The 18974-nt window shown below is 31.0% G+C and overlaps 1 protein-coding gene across 9 annotated transcripts in view; it reads left to right on the top strand.

Annotated features, from left to right (window-relative positions):
• Window positions 1–18974, top strand: part of LOC107442223 (endoplasmic reticulum-Golgi intermediate compartment protein 1) — an 83330-nt gene that overhangs the window by 47757 nt on the left and 16599 nt on the right. For all 9 annotated transcript variants that reach the window (XM_016055727.4, XM_071177081.1, XM_071177083.1 and 6 more), the window contains exon 3: window positions 15644–15732. In XM_016055727.4, coding sequence (XP_015911213.1) covers window positions 15644–15732 — 89 coding nt within the window. The remainder of the gene's footprint in view (window positions 1–15643; window positions 15733–18974) is intronic.

Below are 18974 nucleotides of genomic sequence, written 5' to 3'. Positions count from 1 at the left end.
TATATATATATATTGTTTGCTTAAATTAAAAATAACATCTATAGCAAGCTCTTCTAATTTAAAGTTTAAAATATCTTTTATCTGCATTCGATGAAAGGTAATTAAATATTACGACAAATAAAATATTATTAAACTATTATCAAATCCAGTATCGTACCAACTTGATTAGATTCTAATTAAAATCAGTTGAAAAAAAATCAATTATCAATCAATTATTATAACAACCCAAACTTTTGAGTAAAAAATCCCACCTTTCAGAAATTATTTATTAAAATATCTTCATTTTAACTACACTGTAGAAGCGGTCTATTTTATTTTATAACCATCGTTGAACAGCCGACCCAAATTTGAGTTTACATCTACCAATGTTCAACTCCGTAGTCTTGTAATTTTGAACTCAATCCAGAAGACGAGGAAACTTCTGGACCAAAACCCCCAGAGGTATTGATTTTTTATGGGAGCTTGGAAGACCTTGTGGCCAAGAAGATATTATAACCGTCGTTAAACATCCGACCCAATTTTGGGCTTAAGACCATCAATGTTCAACTCCGTATCCCTGTAAGTCTGAACCCTAACCAGAAGACAAGGGAACTCCTGGATGAAGTTATGGGAAAAATTTGCCTTCGTGTAGGACATTTTGATGGAACCAACCCTCACTTGAGTTACAAGGAGAGGAAAACCTCCCATGGTTAGCCTGACGGTAAGGGGCTAACCCATGATCCGTCTACTACTGAGGATATTTTATGTCAGCATTGTGATCGGTGCGAGCCTGGTGTGGAATTCAAAATAGACCAGTCATCGCTGTGATTCGAATCCGGTTCACCTCATTGGAAGACTAGCGTTCTATCTCCTGAGCCCCCGGTAGATTTAACGTTCCACCACGGCTCACCCCTGCAGATTTAACGTGCACCAGCCACCATTTAATACACGGGGATTCTTCGGCCTGCTGGGTTCAAACTCCCGTTCTCGTGAACACGAGTCCTATACCCAACAACCAAGCTGAAGAGTTCTCAGATTTCACAAATCGTTCGTTTTAAACAGTTTACAGAACCAGAACATATTTTAATCTGGGAAAATAGGTGTGATGCATTTCGCACTGACAGAGGATGTATTGAGTGTGCTGTAATATACATTATGTTCATTAAATCTAAACTTTTGGTACGAAACATTACAGACTTTACCGGCATCTTCTCTTCCGATTTTTAAGATCAATCGATGTTTGCCGCCATTTATCGATTTCGAATAGATCGGCGTGGGCGATCATGAAAATTTTCTCTTTTGCGCAAGATGCTTTGCCATCCCCCAACCTAAATCTTTTCACATCCAATTTCGAAACAACCCACGTTTTATTCCAAGAAGTCTTAAACAAGGCACAAAAAGAATTCCTTCATTTTGTTCTCCTCGGGTTTTCTTTCTTAACACAAAAAGCCCTCTACTCACCCCCCGTATTTATTTCCGCAACTAATTATTCCATCTGATTTGTTAGAAAACATTCGAAGAAGAATTGGGTACTCCTTTGATGTACGCATGAGCGTACTTGAAGGCTTTAATTCTGCTTGCAAATGACGCGTGGGTTGTCATTTTCCGGACTGATTATTTGGTTGAATAGATTTCTTTTAAATACTCATTAGACGATTCGAAAATCTGTTTTAAATCAATTAGTAAGTTCTTCTTTTATGAATGAATTGTGAGTTTTCAACTGGGTGGGTTGTTTTTTAAAAGCATTTCCTTTTTTTCTAAGCTAATATTTGTAGAATAAAATTTTGAGATTTTAAATATTTTCTACTTGTTAGATCTGTGATTTTTTTTTCAGCGAGGATGCCGAAATGTCGACAATTTTTATTTATGCTATTTACAGAATTTTTAGTACATCATTCCATTTTTTTTAAATATTTTTTTATGGTAAGTAAAGGAATACAGTAAAAACTTGATATAACGAGTAGGGCATATTATATTATTACGACAAATCTTCTTATATGCTAATATATGTTGCTTCAAATGGAAACCGATTCAACAATATTTTAAAAATATTTCAGTTTTACACTAAGCTAGAGTAATTCAGTGCCAGCTTTAAAAAAAAATTGACGCTAAAGTAAATTATTCTTAAACGTTCATTCTTTGTAGAATATAATGGAAACGATAATTATAGGAATCGCATTTCCGTGTAAAACACTAAGAAAAATTAATTCATTGGATGTAATATTTCTCTTCCAAACATTTAACAAATTGAATTGATATATAATTCGTTAAATGTTGGGTAAAAAATACAATTTTCATCTAAAGATTCACTTTACAATATACAATCATTTTTCTCAACTCCTCTAATTCTGCACCGAATTTTTAATTATCGTTTTCAGGGCAGCCCTGGCACGCTCATCAAGACCCGCCAGTGCATTTAATGCTCTAATTGATGTGCTTCGTTTTCATTTTCTTTTTCTCTAACAGGATTCGGTGTTAAGGAAAGCCCTTAATTCGATGTACTATTGGGGAGAAGCCCTAGTTCGAGACAGAATCACAGATGAGTGATGCGCGTGGGAAGAGAGATCCGGCAAAATGAGGGATCCTTTTGCTGTTTTGGAACCTCTACTCTAGGACACTCCTTCCAGAGAATACACACACCTGTGCATAGAAGCGCCCACGCTCTTTCTTTTTATCTCTTTTGCTCTGATTATTCAGTTTCTCCAGAGTAACATACGCCTTTTCCCAGCCATTAAAATTCGATTAAAGGCTCTTTATTTTATTTTGGTTACTGGTTTAGCTATTTATATAGGCTGACGTTGATGAGCTGATCGAAAATGACTCGAAATATTTACCTGGTGATAATTAAGATGATTTGACTTTGGCACTTATATCTATTACATTAAACTAAATTGTGCTTCAATTTTTTATTTCATTCTGTTGTTCCTTGTATGTAAAGTGGGGTTGCATTTGTGTTATTTGTATTAGCATTTTTTTCTCTCTGCTAAAATTCCCTACTTCACAAAATTTAGTACTTGCGTTTTAGTGGACTGAAACTCTTTTTTTTTACTTTTACTAAGTTAATGAGGTAGTTAAGTTAATCAAAGCTTTTAAAAATTTATTATTTTTTTCATTCAGCACATGATCGTATGCACATTCTTACTAAGACTAATGAAATCAATCCCAAACTGTCAGGCTTTGTCTTCATCGAGTCCCGCAGTGGGCTGATCGTAAAGACACGGTTCCCAGTAGAGAACACCGAAGTTAATCATCAATGGCTGCGGTCAGTGTGCGGGTGGGTGACCACTTTGATCAGCTTGCGTAGGGACCGAGGGTGAGCGGTATCCTCGTTAAACTTGTCTACCGTAAAGTGCTCGACTTCGCGCGCAGATCGTTGGGCTACCAATGCAGGGGAGCCATCCCCTCTGCAGAAGATCAAAATTGTGATGTCATGTCTTCTGATCATCCTCAGAGATGTTTCGCTGACCGTCGCCAATAGCCCATTGTGCAGCCCTAGTAAATAAAGTGCCTACCTTGTCTTCATCAAATAAACTCCGTTTTCAAGTTGAATCAGATTTGTGCTATAATATGTTTCAAAATGTCTTAACTGTATAGAATTTGTCTAAAATATTAACTGTGCTGCATTTTGTGTCCTGAAGTGACACAAAACACGAAGTGACTTAAAAATTTCGTAGATTCGAAATTTAGGCTTAGCTCTTTCTCTCGTTATATGCGTTAGTAGGCCTGCTCCAATTAACAGATTTCAATGAAAGAAGCAAATACATATTTAGAGTTTCTACTTGTTAGGATGGACATTCGAGTTTTCATACCTTATGGACATTCTTATTTTCGCAATGTAACAAAATATTTCATAGTCTTTTTTAATATTTGTTTATTAATTTATAAATACATTAATATAATTAGTAGAGTTTGAATAACTTAAAATCAAAACTTATGATTTCTTTCATTTCCCTCATCGACTAAAACTGAAGTGCTTTTTCAACTTTTCTTTTATGTCTGCTTAATATTTTTGTCTGTTCTTGCCGAATGCTATTTTGAATATCTTTTAACTGCAGAACCGTTTGCGCTAGGGTTTTTAAATTAGGACATCGACTACGATTTTATACCATGATCCGAAAAACTGCTCAAAATTTTTAATTATTCTGTTTGTTTATATATATATATATGTTATTTTATTTTGTGTTGTGTTTTTTTTTATATTTGTTTGTTTTTATTTTTTTTTATTTACTTAATATATATATTTATATATGAGGATATTTCTGTCGATTCCGGGTGCGAAATTCGTATCGAACAGCCATCGCTGGGATTCGAGCTTAGCTCATTATAAGGTGAGCGCTTTATTCTCTGAGCCACCACGGCTCTAATTATTCCTTTTGAGAATAATAATCTTTTTTTTTTTTGAATTAGTTTAACATTAACTATTGTTATTTAAAAAATTGAAAACGAAGATATTATCAAACACTCTTTTAATGTTTTTTTTTTTTTTTTTTTTTTTTTTTTTTTTTTTTTTTTNTTGCTTGCAAGTTCAGTCATTAACGTGAATGGCATGTAGATCGACATGTTTCTATCCGTTTTTACATTTTAAGATTTTGTATAGTTTTGAAGACTAAAAAAAGTCGAATTTCGAGACATGGTTTCAAGAGTTCAGATGGAAGAAAGTTCGAAGATTTAGGCCGGTTAATTTTTTTTTCTTTTTATGCTTTTTTAATTTTGCTTAGGCTTATTAATTTTACATTTTACACGTATTTTTATATGTATTCCACATTTGAACTTAAAAAATTTCATTCATAATTATAAAATTTGTATGATAAAAAAAAATCTAATGTAATTTATTTTTCATAATTCGTTTTATTATATTAGTATTAATATATATAATTAGTATTAATATATATTATTTTGTTTAATAATGGTCAAAATAATTTTGGACACCAAAACGCATAAACTCTTGTTTCATTTTAAACTGTGTAATTTTGGATGATACAATGCAAAATTTGAATGAAATCGGCTGAAGATATTTTGAGAAATGCAAATTTTAATGTATGGCTTTTTGAGATTTTTTAACTCAGAAAGCTCCCAAACCTCGACAAATGATTTGTTTTCTCACACTCAAAAAAATAACAGTACTAGTCTGATTTTATAGAAAATTGTATTCAAATTGTTCAATTGCCCCTAAAAAAATAAATAGTGCAAAGTTTATTGCGTATAAAAACAAATAAGTAAACCAAATAGTTTGCTACTTGCTTAGTTTCTTTTTGTTAAGTCTCTGTGGGGGAACAAGGTTTTGTGTGCAAATTTAATTTTTATCTCCCAAATCTGTTCTGAATATTTCAAAATTCCCTATGTTAAAATTTTTACAAAAGTAGTGTTTACAAAAAAAAAAAATAAATATCATGAAAATGTTTTATTTTAACTTACTCGTTTAAATATAATGAAAATGAAAGTTCATTTAATATTTGTTTTATTTGCGTCCATTAAATATTTAATGGATGAAGAGGAAAGCATTCGAATGATGACATACATTCTAAATATAGCATACATTTGTAAATCTTTACTGTAGATGTACCGTTAAAGGTCCAAATGAGCATCAAAAAAACTTGGACGTACTTTACTATTTTTTTCGTAATTTATTTTTTATCTTGTCACATCTTTAAACTCTATTTTGAACTTACTTTAGAATTACACAGATAATTATGTTATTTTTAACTTATTTTCCTTAAATTTTTTTTCTTAAAAATTACTCTAATTTTTTGTTAATCACTGGCGCTTTAACGTAAACATTCTTGGTTTTTAAATTACAGCGTTGGTGTTTCAAAATTGCAGAGTTGAAAAAAGCTAATTTTTATTTATATATTTTTTTAATTAATTTCAATTTTTTTTACAAATGCTATGTTAAAATGTCTATTTTTTTGGATTGAGATTGATTTCTAAAAAAAAAATTATCTAAAATTTAATTTTCAAGACTTTTTTTTTTTTCCTTTTTTTTTCCTGTGGCAAGGTGAGTGATATTTTTAAAATTTTACATACTGAATTTATAAATTCTGTGTTTGTAACTACAAATAAATTCCTTGAGAAAAATGATAAAATATGGCGCACAAATGAAAACAGCTTCTCTTCTTAATCCCACACTAACCCTTACTGTTACGTACATGAATGAAAACAATTTTTTTTTTCTGAAGTTATCTGCAGATTGCTGCATAAATTATAAGCGGAGAATTAGATTCCCGTCGACTTTTTAAAAATTCACGAATTTGGTGGTAAGTATACTGACCCGAACCTTACAGATTATTAAATTGTAATGAAATATTTTCTGAATATCTTCATTTGAAAAAAAAAAGTTCAATATTATCGATGCTACTGTTATGCAAGGCGAGTAACTCATACTATTTTTTAAATATTTTTGACATTTCATTTGCTATTCAAGAAGTTTATCTTACTTTCCGTTCTTTAAGGTGGTATAGTTCAGTTACCCGTCATTATTGGATGAGGGTGATTGAACTCTTTCTGTTATGGAAAATATTTACATCTGTTTCTTAATAAATATTTGTTTCTTTATTTATTTGGTCATTAAATTCACAACTGTTATCAAAATGTTGCGAAAGGGTTAAAGACATCTGATTATAAGCATCCAGGTTGAAGACTTTTGAAAAGAGGAACTTTCTATACTCCATAATATTAATACGTCGCAATCGTATGTATTATTTTGTTGTCTGTTTTGATTACAACCGATTTCTGTTCGGAAATTCAGTATAAAATAATTGGATTGATTTATAGATACTTCAAAAAAATTTGTCTAAAATTCAAGAAATTTATCTATGCATACATATAAAGACATGTCCTGACTGACTGGCTTATTCGTCATCACATAGACTAAATTAACGAATCTAGAAACTTATGACAATGGGTTCCTTTTATGACACTCACTATAAAAGGAAGGATTTTTTTGATGTTCCACCCCTAACGGGGTTAAAAGAATGTTTGAAAAACCGCCGATTTTGTTATGTTGTCTTGAGTAAAAATTACAAAAGTGTTAAATGATTAGTTACGCGTTAATATTTATTTAGATTCATTTTGTTAGGCTGTCTAAAGTAATACTAAGTAGTTTTATGTAAGTAGTTATTCATAAATTTTTTTTTTAGAATATTTTTATATTTTTATAAAAATGAAAGCTTAGTTGCGAAGTAATTACTTATTTGTGATCCTTACTAAAATGGCTGTATGATTTTTTAGCATAAACGGTGCTATGGTGCTTACCAATTATTGATGACATAACTTGCCTTTTCCGCGCAATAGTATATTATACGATATATGTATGATGCGATATGATATGATACGATATGATATGATATGATACGATACTCAAGTTATGGCTCGAGTGGTGCATTAAGAAATAGTACTGCCCGTAATGGAGCATCGGGTTGATTTTTCTATCTTGTTTCACGACAGGGATGGAAATTATTTAAATACTTATGCTGTCTACTTCGTTGAAATGTTTCGAATTCATACTTATGGTGGTTTGTGTGATTTAATGGCTACCGGATAGATTTTAAATTATTACTAAAATCCAATACATAGAGAACTTTGACTATATCACGGCATCTCTTGGGAATAGTTAAAATTGAAATTTAAGTTCTTACGCACGGGCAAAGCAGCGGGGCAACGGTTAGTTATTAATGAAATTCTCGTAAAATGCGTTTTAAAAAAATATCCAACTAATTAAAACATACACTAGTTCATCAACCTATTTTTAAACAATCAGCACGTTTTTAGGCAACGTAAACAATCAACACGTTTATTAAATCTAGAAAGAAAAAAAATTCTTGAATAATAATTTTAGATTCCTTTTTTGCAGATGTTTTGAACGAGAAAAAAAAGTATTCCTTTTTTTTTCTTTATTATGTGAGAAATTTCTTATTTGAAATGAATAAAACATATTTTAAATACTTCATTTAATAAATATATCATATTTTAATAAAGCTTTAGAAAATTTGTGGTTTTACCATTAACCTTGGAAAAAGAGTATAGCATCTTTATATGCAAATATAACTAAGCAAATTCCAATTCGATTGTTTAATGAAAGGAAATCATCAAAATTTGACTTTTTAAATGAGTATGATTAACATTTACGATATTAAAGGCAAAAAATTTAAATTAAAAAATTTTATGACATAATCTTATTATTTCTATTTCTTTCTTTAGGTTATGTTTTTTCATTTATTTTTAAGCTTTTTATATGTATAACCAACCAGTCCAATAATAATTAAGTTCTGTCTGTCATCACATCTTATTAAAACCTTCCCTATGGTAGTATCATTCATTTTTCTCCTCATCTGTGCTATTTTAATAAATAGTTTTGTTAAAGATTTCGTAAAACGGTACTTTTACGTTAGCCAGGTGCAAGTAAATTAAATTATATTTTTTTAAAAAAAAGCCGTTTTTCAACTAAGTCAAATTTTAAAATATATAGTTGAATTAACTAGCTTCCGGCTAACATAAACTACTCTCAAATGAAAATGAAGTTTTTATGTTATTAAGCATACACTATGATTTAAAAATATTACTTATATGCTATTTGCTGGGTCTGAGAATAAATCTTTGATACAAAAAAAATGGTGAATTTCAATGTAGAGTCGATATTAGTTTTTTAACAATCCTTGGGAATCTTTAACCCCCTTAAATACCCATAAGCTTGTTAGCACTATCCTGAGTATGTTTTCCGCCCACGATGGAGACCTGTGCTGTTTCTCTAGAAGAAATGTTAATCATTCCCTATATGTTTTCAGCAATTTTCTTCACGATCTGAACAGCTAGAAAGAAAAAACCTTCAATACAGTTCTGAGATTTCTCAATATCTAAGTCTCTGAAAACGTCACTACCATAAAAGAAATAGAAGGAAAAAAAAAAGAATTAATCAATAAGAGTGGAATACAGCTTCCACCGGTCGTCCGGTGCGCGCACGTGGCGGGGGCGACAGAAATCCCTGCCGTTCATACAAAAATCGCTGGATGAGTAAACCAGGGAAAGAATGAATGAATCGGGGGTGATCGAATCCACTATTTGCTTTAAAAAAAGGGAGAGAGAGAGGAGGGGGAATCGTTTGAAAAAAAGGGGGGGTTACGTGAGGATGGCGCAACAACGGACAGGAAGAATGGAGATCCTATTCATCCTCCCTCACTCGCTTTAGAGGAGGCGGATGATGCATCCGGGATGCTTATACGGCCGGACGGATGCTAGAGATCAGTGGATGGAGTGAGGGTGAATGGAACACGGGGAATGTTCTCCCCACCTTCCCCTACATTGTGGACTACACCCCCGTCAATGAATGTCCGTTTTATACATCTGCAATGTCCGTTGGCCCTCGGGGTTTTTTTTTCGTAAAATATGTTATACTAGTCATATCAAATTTTATTGAGCGAAAGGTGCGTTTCTATTGCTGGTATGCGTTGGAGATAGACTAAAATATTTCCAAACGGTAATAAATAATGAAATAAAATTTTTGAAATGTGGCCTTAATGTTTGCTTAAGTGTAATCTCTTGGACGACAGAGCTAAATTGAGAAATTTTGCTGTGGGCCAGTTACTGGCTACTTTTTAAAACAGGGGGTCCTTTTTCAAACATGGAGCATTTTAAATGATTAAAAATGTGTTAGATATTAATAATGTAAGGCGTGTCTTATGAAGCATTTTTCATAGCACGTTAAACATTACGACGTTCATTTCTGAAACGGTGAAAAATTATAATAAACAAGCGTGAAATAAAGTAATTTTCAGAGGATCATAAAATAATCTAAATAATTCCATATTTATTAAATAATAACGCACATGAGGTGCATTTCCGACGAAGAAAAAAAAAAAGACAATTTTGTCAATCGACATTTGTTTAATTGAGTCGCTCCTGTGACTGATGGTTGCCGTTAATTTTACCCTATGCCTTTGGACTATTATTTTCGTCTGATTGATCTTCTGACATGATCCATTTTTGTAAAATTTATTTATTTTTAAAACTTATAACCATGATGCCGTTAAAATGATATTTTGAACACGCCTAAAAAAAACTGCTTGTTAAATCAATGAATTATTAATGAATAAATATTTTTACTCAAATTTTTAAAAAATATCAAAATCAAACACCAAGAATATCCTTAAAACTTGCTGAGAAGCGTTGAACTAAAGAATTATGAATTTAAACATAGCATAATTAATGTATAACATTAAAAGATAATTATTTAAATCAGTTTTCTTATGGTTTTTGGTGCATTTTTATTGGATAGAAAAATCATGTGATGGGACTCCTAATTAGCGAAAGAGATCTAGGTTTCTTAGTTTTTAATCAGCATAAAATGAATAAAAGTTATAGAGTTTTTTTTTTTTTTTTACTTGTGAAATATGCCATTATCCCATAGTTTCGGTATTTACCTGAAATATTTGATTATCATATTCTGCGTTATTACGTTTATTATTATTCCATATTAAAGGCTTAAAAATTAAAAGTGAAGTTCCTTCATTATAAAATAATATGTTATATCCTAATTTTTCGTCATTTTATAATAAAGATGTAAAACTATTTCTAACTTAATGATTTTACAATTATTAAATGGTAAGTAGATTTTGTTATTACAATCAGCTTTAAGTAAGACTGTGCACAGTATTAATTCACACAGTTACGATTTCACGTGCAATTAAAATAATGAATCTGGAATAGTAAAGCATTATTAAGAATTAACCTTTCTCCCTATTAATAAATAATCACTTTGGCAAAAATCGTTGAAATAGGTTTTAAAGTGACCAAAAATATAAGAATTCAAATAACAAAATTATGAATAAAGTTGTAATAGAAACTGAGCAAAATGATTTAACTATTAAAATGGAATCAAGAACTAAATCTGTACAACCAAATCCTAGTTAATGGAATAAAAAAAAAAAATTTGAACTCTCTTAGAAGAATGATTTTTAATTTTGGTATACATATCGTTTGGAAATCAAAATAATATTGGAGCTATTCTGGAGGTTGGTGTGCGAAGCGAGCAGAGGTTGTTGCCTATAGTATTAAGTAGTGAATCTGCATAGTATTGATATTGAATTACGTTTTTAAAAAAAAATGATTTTTAGCTTTAAAAGGAATATTTGTAAAAGGGTTTAAATAAACAGATGAATTTTATTATCAATTATTTTCTCTGATTTAAAAACTTAATTATTTTTCCAAGAAATTCTAAAGCTAACAATAATATGAGTAAACAAGCTATTTTAGCTTTAATTACCTCGTTCAGATTTATAACACCAGCATTATGAGTCTACGGTGGGGACTCTGAATATAAACAATAATAACAAAATGAATAAACAAATAAATTAAAAATTAACTAACTTTTTTCAAAAGAAAAGTATCGATTCTTAGTAATTTTTTGAACTTTTGTATTTGCTTATCACGTTTTCTTGCTTTTTTTTTAAGAGTGCCTTAAAAGTAATTTTAGTAAGTACTTTTAAAAATAAGGGTACTTTTTTTAAAATTCTTCCTGGGGATCCCACTGTTTTGCAAAGGGTGTTAATAATAAAACTAATGTTTGTTTGTTTTTTTTTGTTTTTTTTTTAAATAGGCTCTAAAATTAAGTTGTTTAGTCTTATTTTAGGAATTAAAATTTTTCATTTTATTCGTATAAGTAATATTACTTATATATATTTAGAAATATTTAGGGAAATTATTTTCATTAAAATCTTTTTCTTTTTTTTATTTATTCATTTTTTTTTTATTTATTTATTTATTTTTTTTTTTTAAGCTGCAGGACTCAAGCAATTTTTGATGCGAGCAATTTTTTTTCTAACTATGACTCCTGCAATTATTTTTTCGACTCCGCTGCCCTGTGCAACTAGCTTTTAAAATTTCATTTATGAATTATTTTCTGTAAAAATTATTCGAAAATATCTGTGTCCTATTTTTATAGTGAAACTGTCTAAATACAGCGCTGCTATATGCTTAAAAGTGTTACCTTTTTTTATATCACCATAGTTAACGCTCCAAGAAGTTTTACAATGAAGTTCTTGAAAATTTTTATCCACTATTTCACTTGAAATGACTTTTTCTTAAAAATAGACTAAAAGCTAAGCTTCAAATTAAAATACCAACAAATCATGGCAATTTTATTAGCAATATATCAATACTTTGAAAAACTTCACTTCATATTAAACAAAGACTGTTGAATAAAATAAAAAAAACTACCTATACATGGAAAAAAATTTCATTAGAAAGGTGTACAGTGAGCCAAATAATAGACGTACTACTCTAAATAACTTTTGATCTAATGATCGGATCTTCACGTTCTGGGACTCAATTTTAATGGTTACCGTAGGTACTTCAAATATGCAAATTAATTAGTGCAGACGATATTTTAAGTTACGAAGTCAAGCACAAAAACGTACTTTCTCTGAATAAAGGTACCTTTTTTTTCTATCGACGGATTTGGATTTCTGGCTCCCAAAATACAGTAGCCGCAATCTGGGAAATCTCCCAATACTTAGTAGTGTTCAAAGTTAGGACCCTTTAATTTTAATTTAACTCTTTGCGTATTTCACTCTATCTCGAGAATTTCTAAAGCAAATTTTAAAATAAAAATTCACACATTTATAAAATTCATTTATCTAGATATAATTTCATGCAAATTTCATGCAACTTTTAGTAAATATTTATTATTTTTTATTATTTTATTTAATAATAGTCGAAAAATTTTGGAATTGCAAGGTATACAATTTTGTACATAATTTTAAAGATTTTTTTTTTTTTGCATGACAAAATGCAAAATTTGATCGTAATTGGTCGAATTAGTTCCTGAGAAATCGGATTTTGAAAAAGTAATTTTTAAAAAAAAAAAATCGATTTCTCATTAAGTGTTCCACCTATTTCACTCCAATTTTGTATATTTTGCCATGTAAAATTATATTCCTTAAAATGATGTAAAAATTGTATACCTTACAATTCAAAAATTTTTCGACTATTATTAAATGAAATAATGAAAAATAATATTTACTAAAAGTTATTTTATAAGTGTGTGCAAAAAATTTTCAGTTAGTTTACAAAGCTCTCGATGTTTGGCGAAATACACAAAAAATGAAATTAACATGAAGGGATCCAAACTTTTTACCGCCCTCCTGTTTCAACTAATAGAACCGTATTTCCCAGATGGCGGCTGCCCCTTATATTTTGAGTTTCAAAAATCTGAATCCGTCTAAAAACAAAGTTATGTTTTTTTCAGAGAAAATACGTTTTTGCGTCCGATTTCGTAACTTAAAAAATATCGTCAGCACCCATTAAGTAGCTTATATAAGTCTACCCTATCTGTATCTACCCTCTCCCTTTTGCGCACCGTATTTTAAATTTCAAGACTCATCCACAAAAACTTATTTAGTTATGATGTAAATCTCAACCTCAAATGAGAGAAAAATTAAAACATCAGCGAATACATTTATGTTAAAATGTAGGTTATTCGTTTAGTCCTCCCCCTAAACATCTACATCTTAGGAACATCTTAGAAAAATGTCACCACCCATCGAAAGATAAGATTTCAAGTATTTAAAACAATCTCATTTGCGAAAACTTTTCCGAAATTCGTCTATTTATGGGTAGCTGTGCATCTCGAATTTCCTCCTAAACCCATAAGCTGATCTCTCTTCATAATTCAAGAGTATTGAAAAATTTGAAAGAATCATTCATAACTCAACAATAGAATGGATTAATTATTCCATGCCTGTCACTTCCCTCATTTTCATCCATTACAGTCCAATAGAGAAGCCCGCTCCAGTTCCTGTAAGACCGAAAAGTTTTATAATACCCACATCCGCCCACACTGTTTTTAAGAGACACATAAACACTTGCACATCCCTCGTTAATATTATACGTTTTGCATCCGTCGCTGCGGATTAATAGCCGCAGAAGGTTGCAGCTGCGTCGTGCCTTTTCTGAAAAGTGTGGAGGCGTCGGAAAAAGGAAGGGGGGGGGAGTGTACAGTGTTTGTACGAAGCGGGAAAACTAGCATCCCGGAAGACAGTTTTAATGTTGGTTTCCGCCAAGTATTGGGGGGGGGGCAAACTCGTGGTGTCGCGCGGGAAAAATGTTTACACGGCCAGGAATGTGTGGTGTCGTAGTCCCAATTAATAACGGCATTCCAAATGTCTCCCTTCTTTCGTGGGTAACAAATATTAAGGGGTCACCTAGGGTAGGGGTCACTGTTATGCGGTGGGAGTTTAAAAGGAATCTCGTTTCCGTTCCAAGTTGAAAGAGATGGGATAATTTGTAAGGAGTAAAGTTGTGTTGTTAGTTGCCTGAATTCTTGGGGTATCGTTTTTCTCCACTTGAAATTTCGCAACTGTTGTGTCACTCTCGACTCATAATGCAGCAACAATTTTTATTTATTGATTGTAAAACACTAAACCTCTAAATTGTTAACCGGTTTTTTTTAACACCCTTAAAATGCATTATCAAAATTTTATTGGAATAGGTTTATTCATAAATGATCTAAACATCCTTAGTGGGTGCATATCACGGTTCATATGCAATCCCTTAAAAGAGTACGAGGGGACGGAGAGACCAAAAAACTATTTTTAAAAATTAAGATGGTGACGGCTAATGGTTACACATGAGTGCTGTGCGTGTTGTAAATTTTTGTAAAATAATGTTATTTTATCAAATAATTGTACTCTAGCCATGGGCATCGCTGACGGCAGGGACGGTGGATATACGCCCCCCCTCCTCATTAGAATCTCTAAAAATTCCACTCAATACTTTTGACTAATAAATTTTTTTTTTAGTGAATTATCATTAATTTGAATTCCTTAAAGTTAAAAAAGACAAGAAAGAAAGAAAAAAATAATTTATCTTTTTTAAGGTATTTATCCCATTTAAGATTTTTTTAATCTTATCTATGAAATTTAGAGAGCTATTGTGACTGTAACTTAGTTTCGTCCTCCTCAAATATTGAGCTCCTGCGATGTCCATAGTAGTAACTGTAAGCTTTTAAAACTTTTGCAAATAAGAAAAATGCCTCTATAAGTGTAAGAATATGAACCACATGCATCTGGATAATTTTCAATAAAATTCCCATTACATTTTTCAATTTGGAATTTGAAAGGTCTTGTTGTGCCCTTCCCCCATGCTCTTACACATGGATTTCTTTTTAATAATACTCTCCATTGCTGAACTATAGAATGGGTATATGGTTACAAATAGCCTTTTACATCAACAGTTGAAGCTTTGTAAATCAATTTTTTTTTTTTTAATAAATAAATTAATTTCTAAACCTTTACATCATGTGAAATATTTTTATCATCAAAAAGTATTCAAATGATGGTATTTAACTTAATTTATTATGTTTAAGGAATTCCCATTGTGTACCCAAAGGTATATTAAACCTAGTCATGAGACTTAATTATTTAAAATTAATTAAAAATTGATTTTATTTTTATGATTTAGAAAAACTTTATACTTGACTTTGCTTTGTATCTGACAATAACTATGTTGCTTTCAAATTTTGTACAACTCATTCTCTATTTCTGCTTTACATTTACTTGGTTGTTTGCTTCTAAAACTGCTTTACTTTAATAGCAATTTTATCTTTTGAATTGCTATTTTTGTTATTTTTTAATCATTAATGAATAATTATATATTTTTTTCTTCTTTTTTTTAGAATTAGTGAACTTTTTGTTGATAACCCTGGTGATAATGATCGGATTTTAGTTCATTTGAATGTAACCCTTCCGAATCTGCAGTGTTCTGGTATGTATCATTCATATAATCATTTCCTCTGTTATTTTTGGAATATTATCCGTCTGGGCTTTTTGAAGACCTTCCTCCATTTTGCATGCACACACTTATAAAAGTGTAATTTTAATTCACAGAATTAGTATTAGTATAAATTTGAAGACGAAAGAGAACACCGTATAAAAACCACGTTGAAATAAGGTATGAGAAATAAGTAGACTTACCGCCCGTTCGCACTTGTGACGTCACGACCCATCAGGGATCGTTTTTGATGGCATCATCTACGGAACCTTTTTAGAGCAATTTAAATTGTTACTGAATAAATAAATAACAAATCGGATTTTCGAATTCGGGAGAAAATTTCCTANTAATACAATTTATAAAAAGTAAGATTCTCAAGGGCCCCCCTGAGTGCCTGGGGCCCCTGGGCACTGCCCGGGTGTGCCCATGCGTAAAGACGGTACTGATTTTAAGCGATGCTGTAATTGTCCATTCTAAAAAAAAAATTTTAAAAAAATTTAGTTACTTCTCATTAACTTAATTAAGAGTTAAGTTTGCTCAACATTTTCCACGTGAGTTCTTCGCTGCAAATTTTCTTACACCACCATAACTAATTTTTAAGTATATAAAAAAGAGTTCAGACAAGACCGCTTCAAATTCAGTAAATTTATCAAATGTCAAAAGTATTACTCAATTTTCAACATTCTTAGCCAAATTCTAATCTCAACAATTTCTTAGAATTGATTTTTTGACATAGCAAACTTCAAATCAAAATGCTAATTTACTATAAATCGAATTATTTTATAAAATGCGAATTCAAATCAAGAGTCATTTTGCAGTTGGAGAGAAGTAAAGGAGCAATGAAAAGGAGAGAAGATTTAAAAAAAAAAAAANTATTTCAAAAAAAAAAAAAAAAAATTATGTTTTATCGTCTTTGAGGGGAAGAAATTGGAAAAGATTAATTTTTAATAATATCTTAGATTGGAAGAGTAATATAAGGATAAACCTTAGGCAAAATTATGTTATTGTCATGAGAATGCATATTTTCTACAAAAATATTTGGATGATCATATGCATCTTACTACCCACATAATGTTTTGTTGACGCAAACTGTAAGAAAAAATTTCGTCACGAACGTAGTAGTCTGTACTTTACGGTAGACGCTTACATATTCTCTCTCGTTTCTTACATAATCTGGACTTAATATAATTCTAATGGGTTATGCGACGTAATTAAATGAAATTAGTGTACTATTTGAATAAAAGATACAGGATTTGTTTTGAAAAATTCCCTTTGACCTTTTTTTTATTATAATTTTTTTCAAGTTTGATGGGAATATATATTTTTCTTTTCAATAGACAAAATACTTTCGCTAAAACACATTTTTTTCCCCGCCGAATGTACGATTTTATCGCATTTGGCGACGTGACAAATGCTTAACGCTGGCCCTTCAAACCTAGAGTAAGCCAAAAAGACAAGATTTTTCAAATACAGAAAAAATTTCCTTTGAAGTATAAAAATTATAAGAAGATAACTTAGGATTACGCAATGGAGAAGTTCTCTTCCAATAATTTTTTTGCATTTTGAAATTTTTTTCTGCAATATTTTTTTCAGTAACTTTACAGCTTACTCTAAGGTTTGTCTGAACTGACATTTCCTTTCTTTTAAATTAGAGTGCAAGAGAATTTGGGGACGAAAAGTTTCTCCCATGTCATAGCATAACCGAGACAAACTAGTTTGTTATGCGAGAAATAGTTGTTACTATTACCGCTTGACAATATTAACAGGCTTGTTTTAAAAATCCGAGTCATTTTAAGGCAGATGTTGCGTTTCTTGTTTTTCAGTGGCGCCATCTATGGCTAAGAATACGACTTCCGCTACAAACACACGTCACAACTCGTTTTGCAGGAAGGACCCATTCATTCGTCCGCAGATCGTAATTTTGACCTGAACTAGAAAACAATCCATCTCCAATTGAGTACCCTCAGAGGTTTTGATTTGATATGAAAACTCTGGAGGACTTTGTAACCCCCACAGATTCAAGTCCAACGGTCACATGGGGATTCTTCGGGATTCGAACTTTCGATCTCACGAACATGAGCCCAGCATTCTACCAACCAGGCTATCCCTACCCGTTATTCGAGAAATCGTAGGGTGCATTGGTTTTGTCAAGTGAGCCATTATTTTTGATAGTGAAATATGATTTGTACCACTTTCTAAAATGGTCTTCATTTTATACTATCCCTTTTTGATAATCTTTAAGATTCATTTTTCTTAAAATTTGGACAAATTAAACAAGTTTAGATAATTGACATTTTTGATTTTCTAAAAGTTTTCAGAATATGTTCCTTGTATACAACAATTATGCACGTGTTTTCCGCGAGAATTTTTTTTCATCATAGTTTTGAGGTGTCAAAACTGAAGATCTGAACTGAGATAAACACATCGATTTACAAGTGACAATACTTTTTGTAAAACAAGTGAGCGTTATTTTATATTCTTCTGCGTTCCACTCATTATTAAGAGATAATATCTTCAGCGGATCTTTGCATCCAAGGTCATTCAGAAATATTCGATTAATTCTAAAAATCCTGAAAATCTAATACTTAGTATGTCTACACGGCAATGTACTGTACTATTTATCCATAAAAACTTTCATAACTTCTGGTCTATTAGTTGTATCGACATGGGTGAGGTTTTATTTGATTCAGCATTTAAAAAAAGACTTTGAAACATTATATTACTTGAATAGATAGCAAGTCCCCTCTTTCCCTCAGTGAGTTCAAAATTGAGACTGCAGCTCACCTCGGGAAGGTGTTAACTGTAGATATTCATATTGGTTTTAAATCACATCCATTAATTCCAGCAAATTTCATGCTTGTCTAGGTTTGGCAAAGGCAGTTAATGGCCTTGAAAGGTGTACAAATTTTAATTTTTTGCTACTTTAAGGTCATGCCAAATATACGCCACTCACGTTTATTTTTTTTTTAGGTGTTAGTAATTTATTTGTATTCTTAAACACATACAACTTTGTGTTTCACTATGTATGCATTATTCATACATAGTGAACCTGACTGTCAAAGTCTTTCAAAATAATTTCTTTTCAGCGAATTTTGAATGACTTTTGACCTTCGATGCAAGTATCCACTGAAAGTATTTGTGTCGTAATAGTTTGCACGAATGTAGTTGAACATTAAACAACAAGTCAGTAAATAAAGTAAAATTTTTAAAAAAAATCTAAAATTAACAAATATTTT

This window comes from Parasteatoda tepidariorum, chromosome 2, assembly GCF_043381705.1.
Source record: "Parasteatoda tepidariorum isolate YZ-2023 chromosome 2, CAS_Ptep_4.0, whole genome shotgun sequence".
NCBI classification, from domain to species: Eukaryota; Metazoa; Arthropoda; class Arachnida; order Araneae; family Theridiidae; genus Parasteatoda; species Parasteatoda tepidariorum.
The sequence above is the reverse complement of the archived record's forward strand: the minus strand, read 5'-3'. Positions and strand labels throughout refer to the sequence as shown.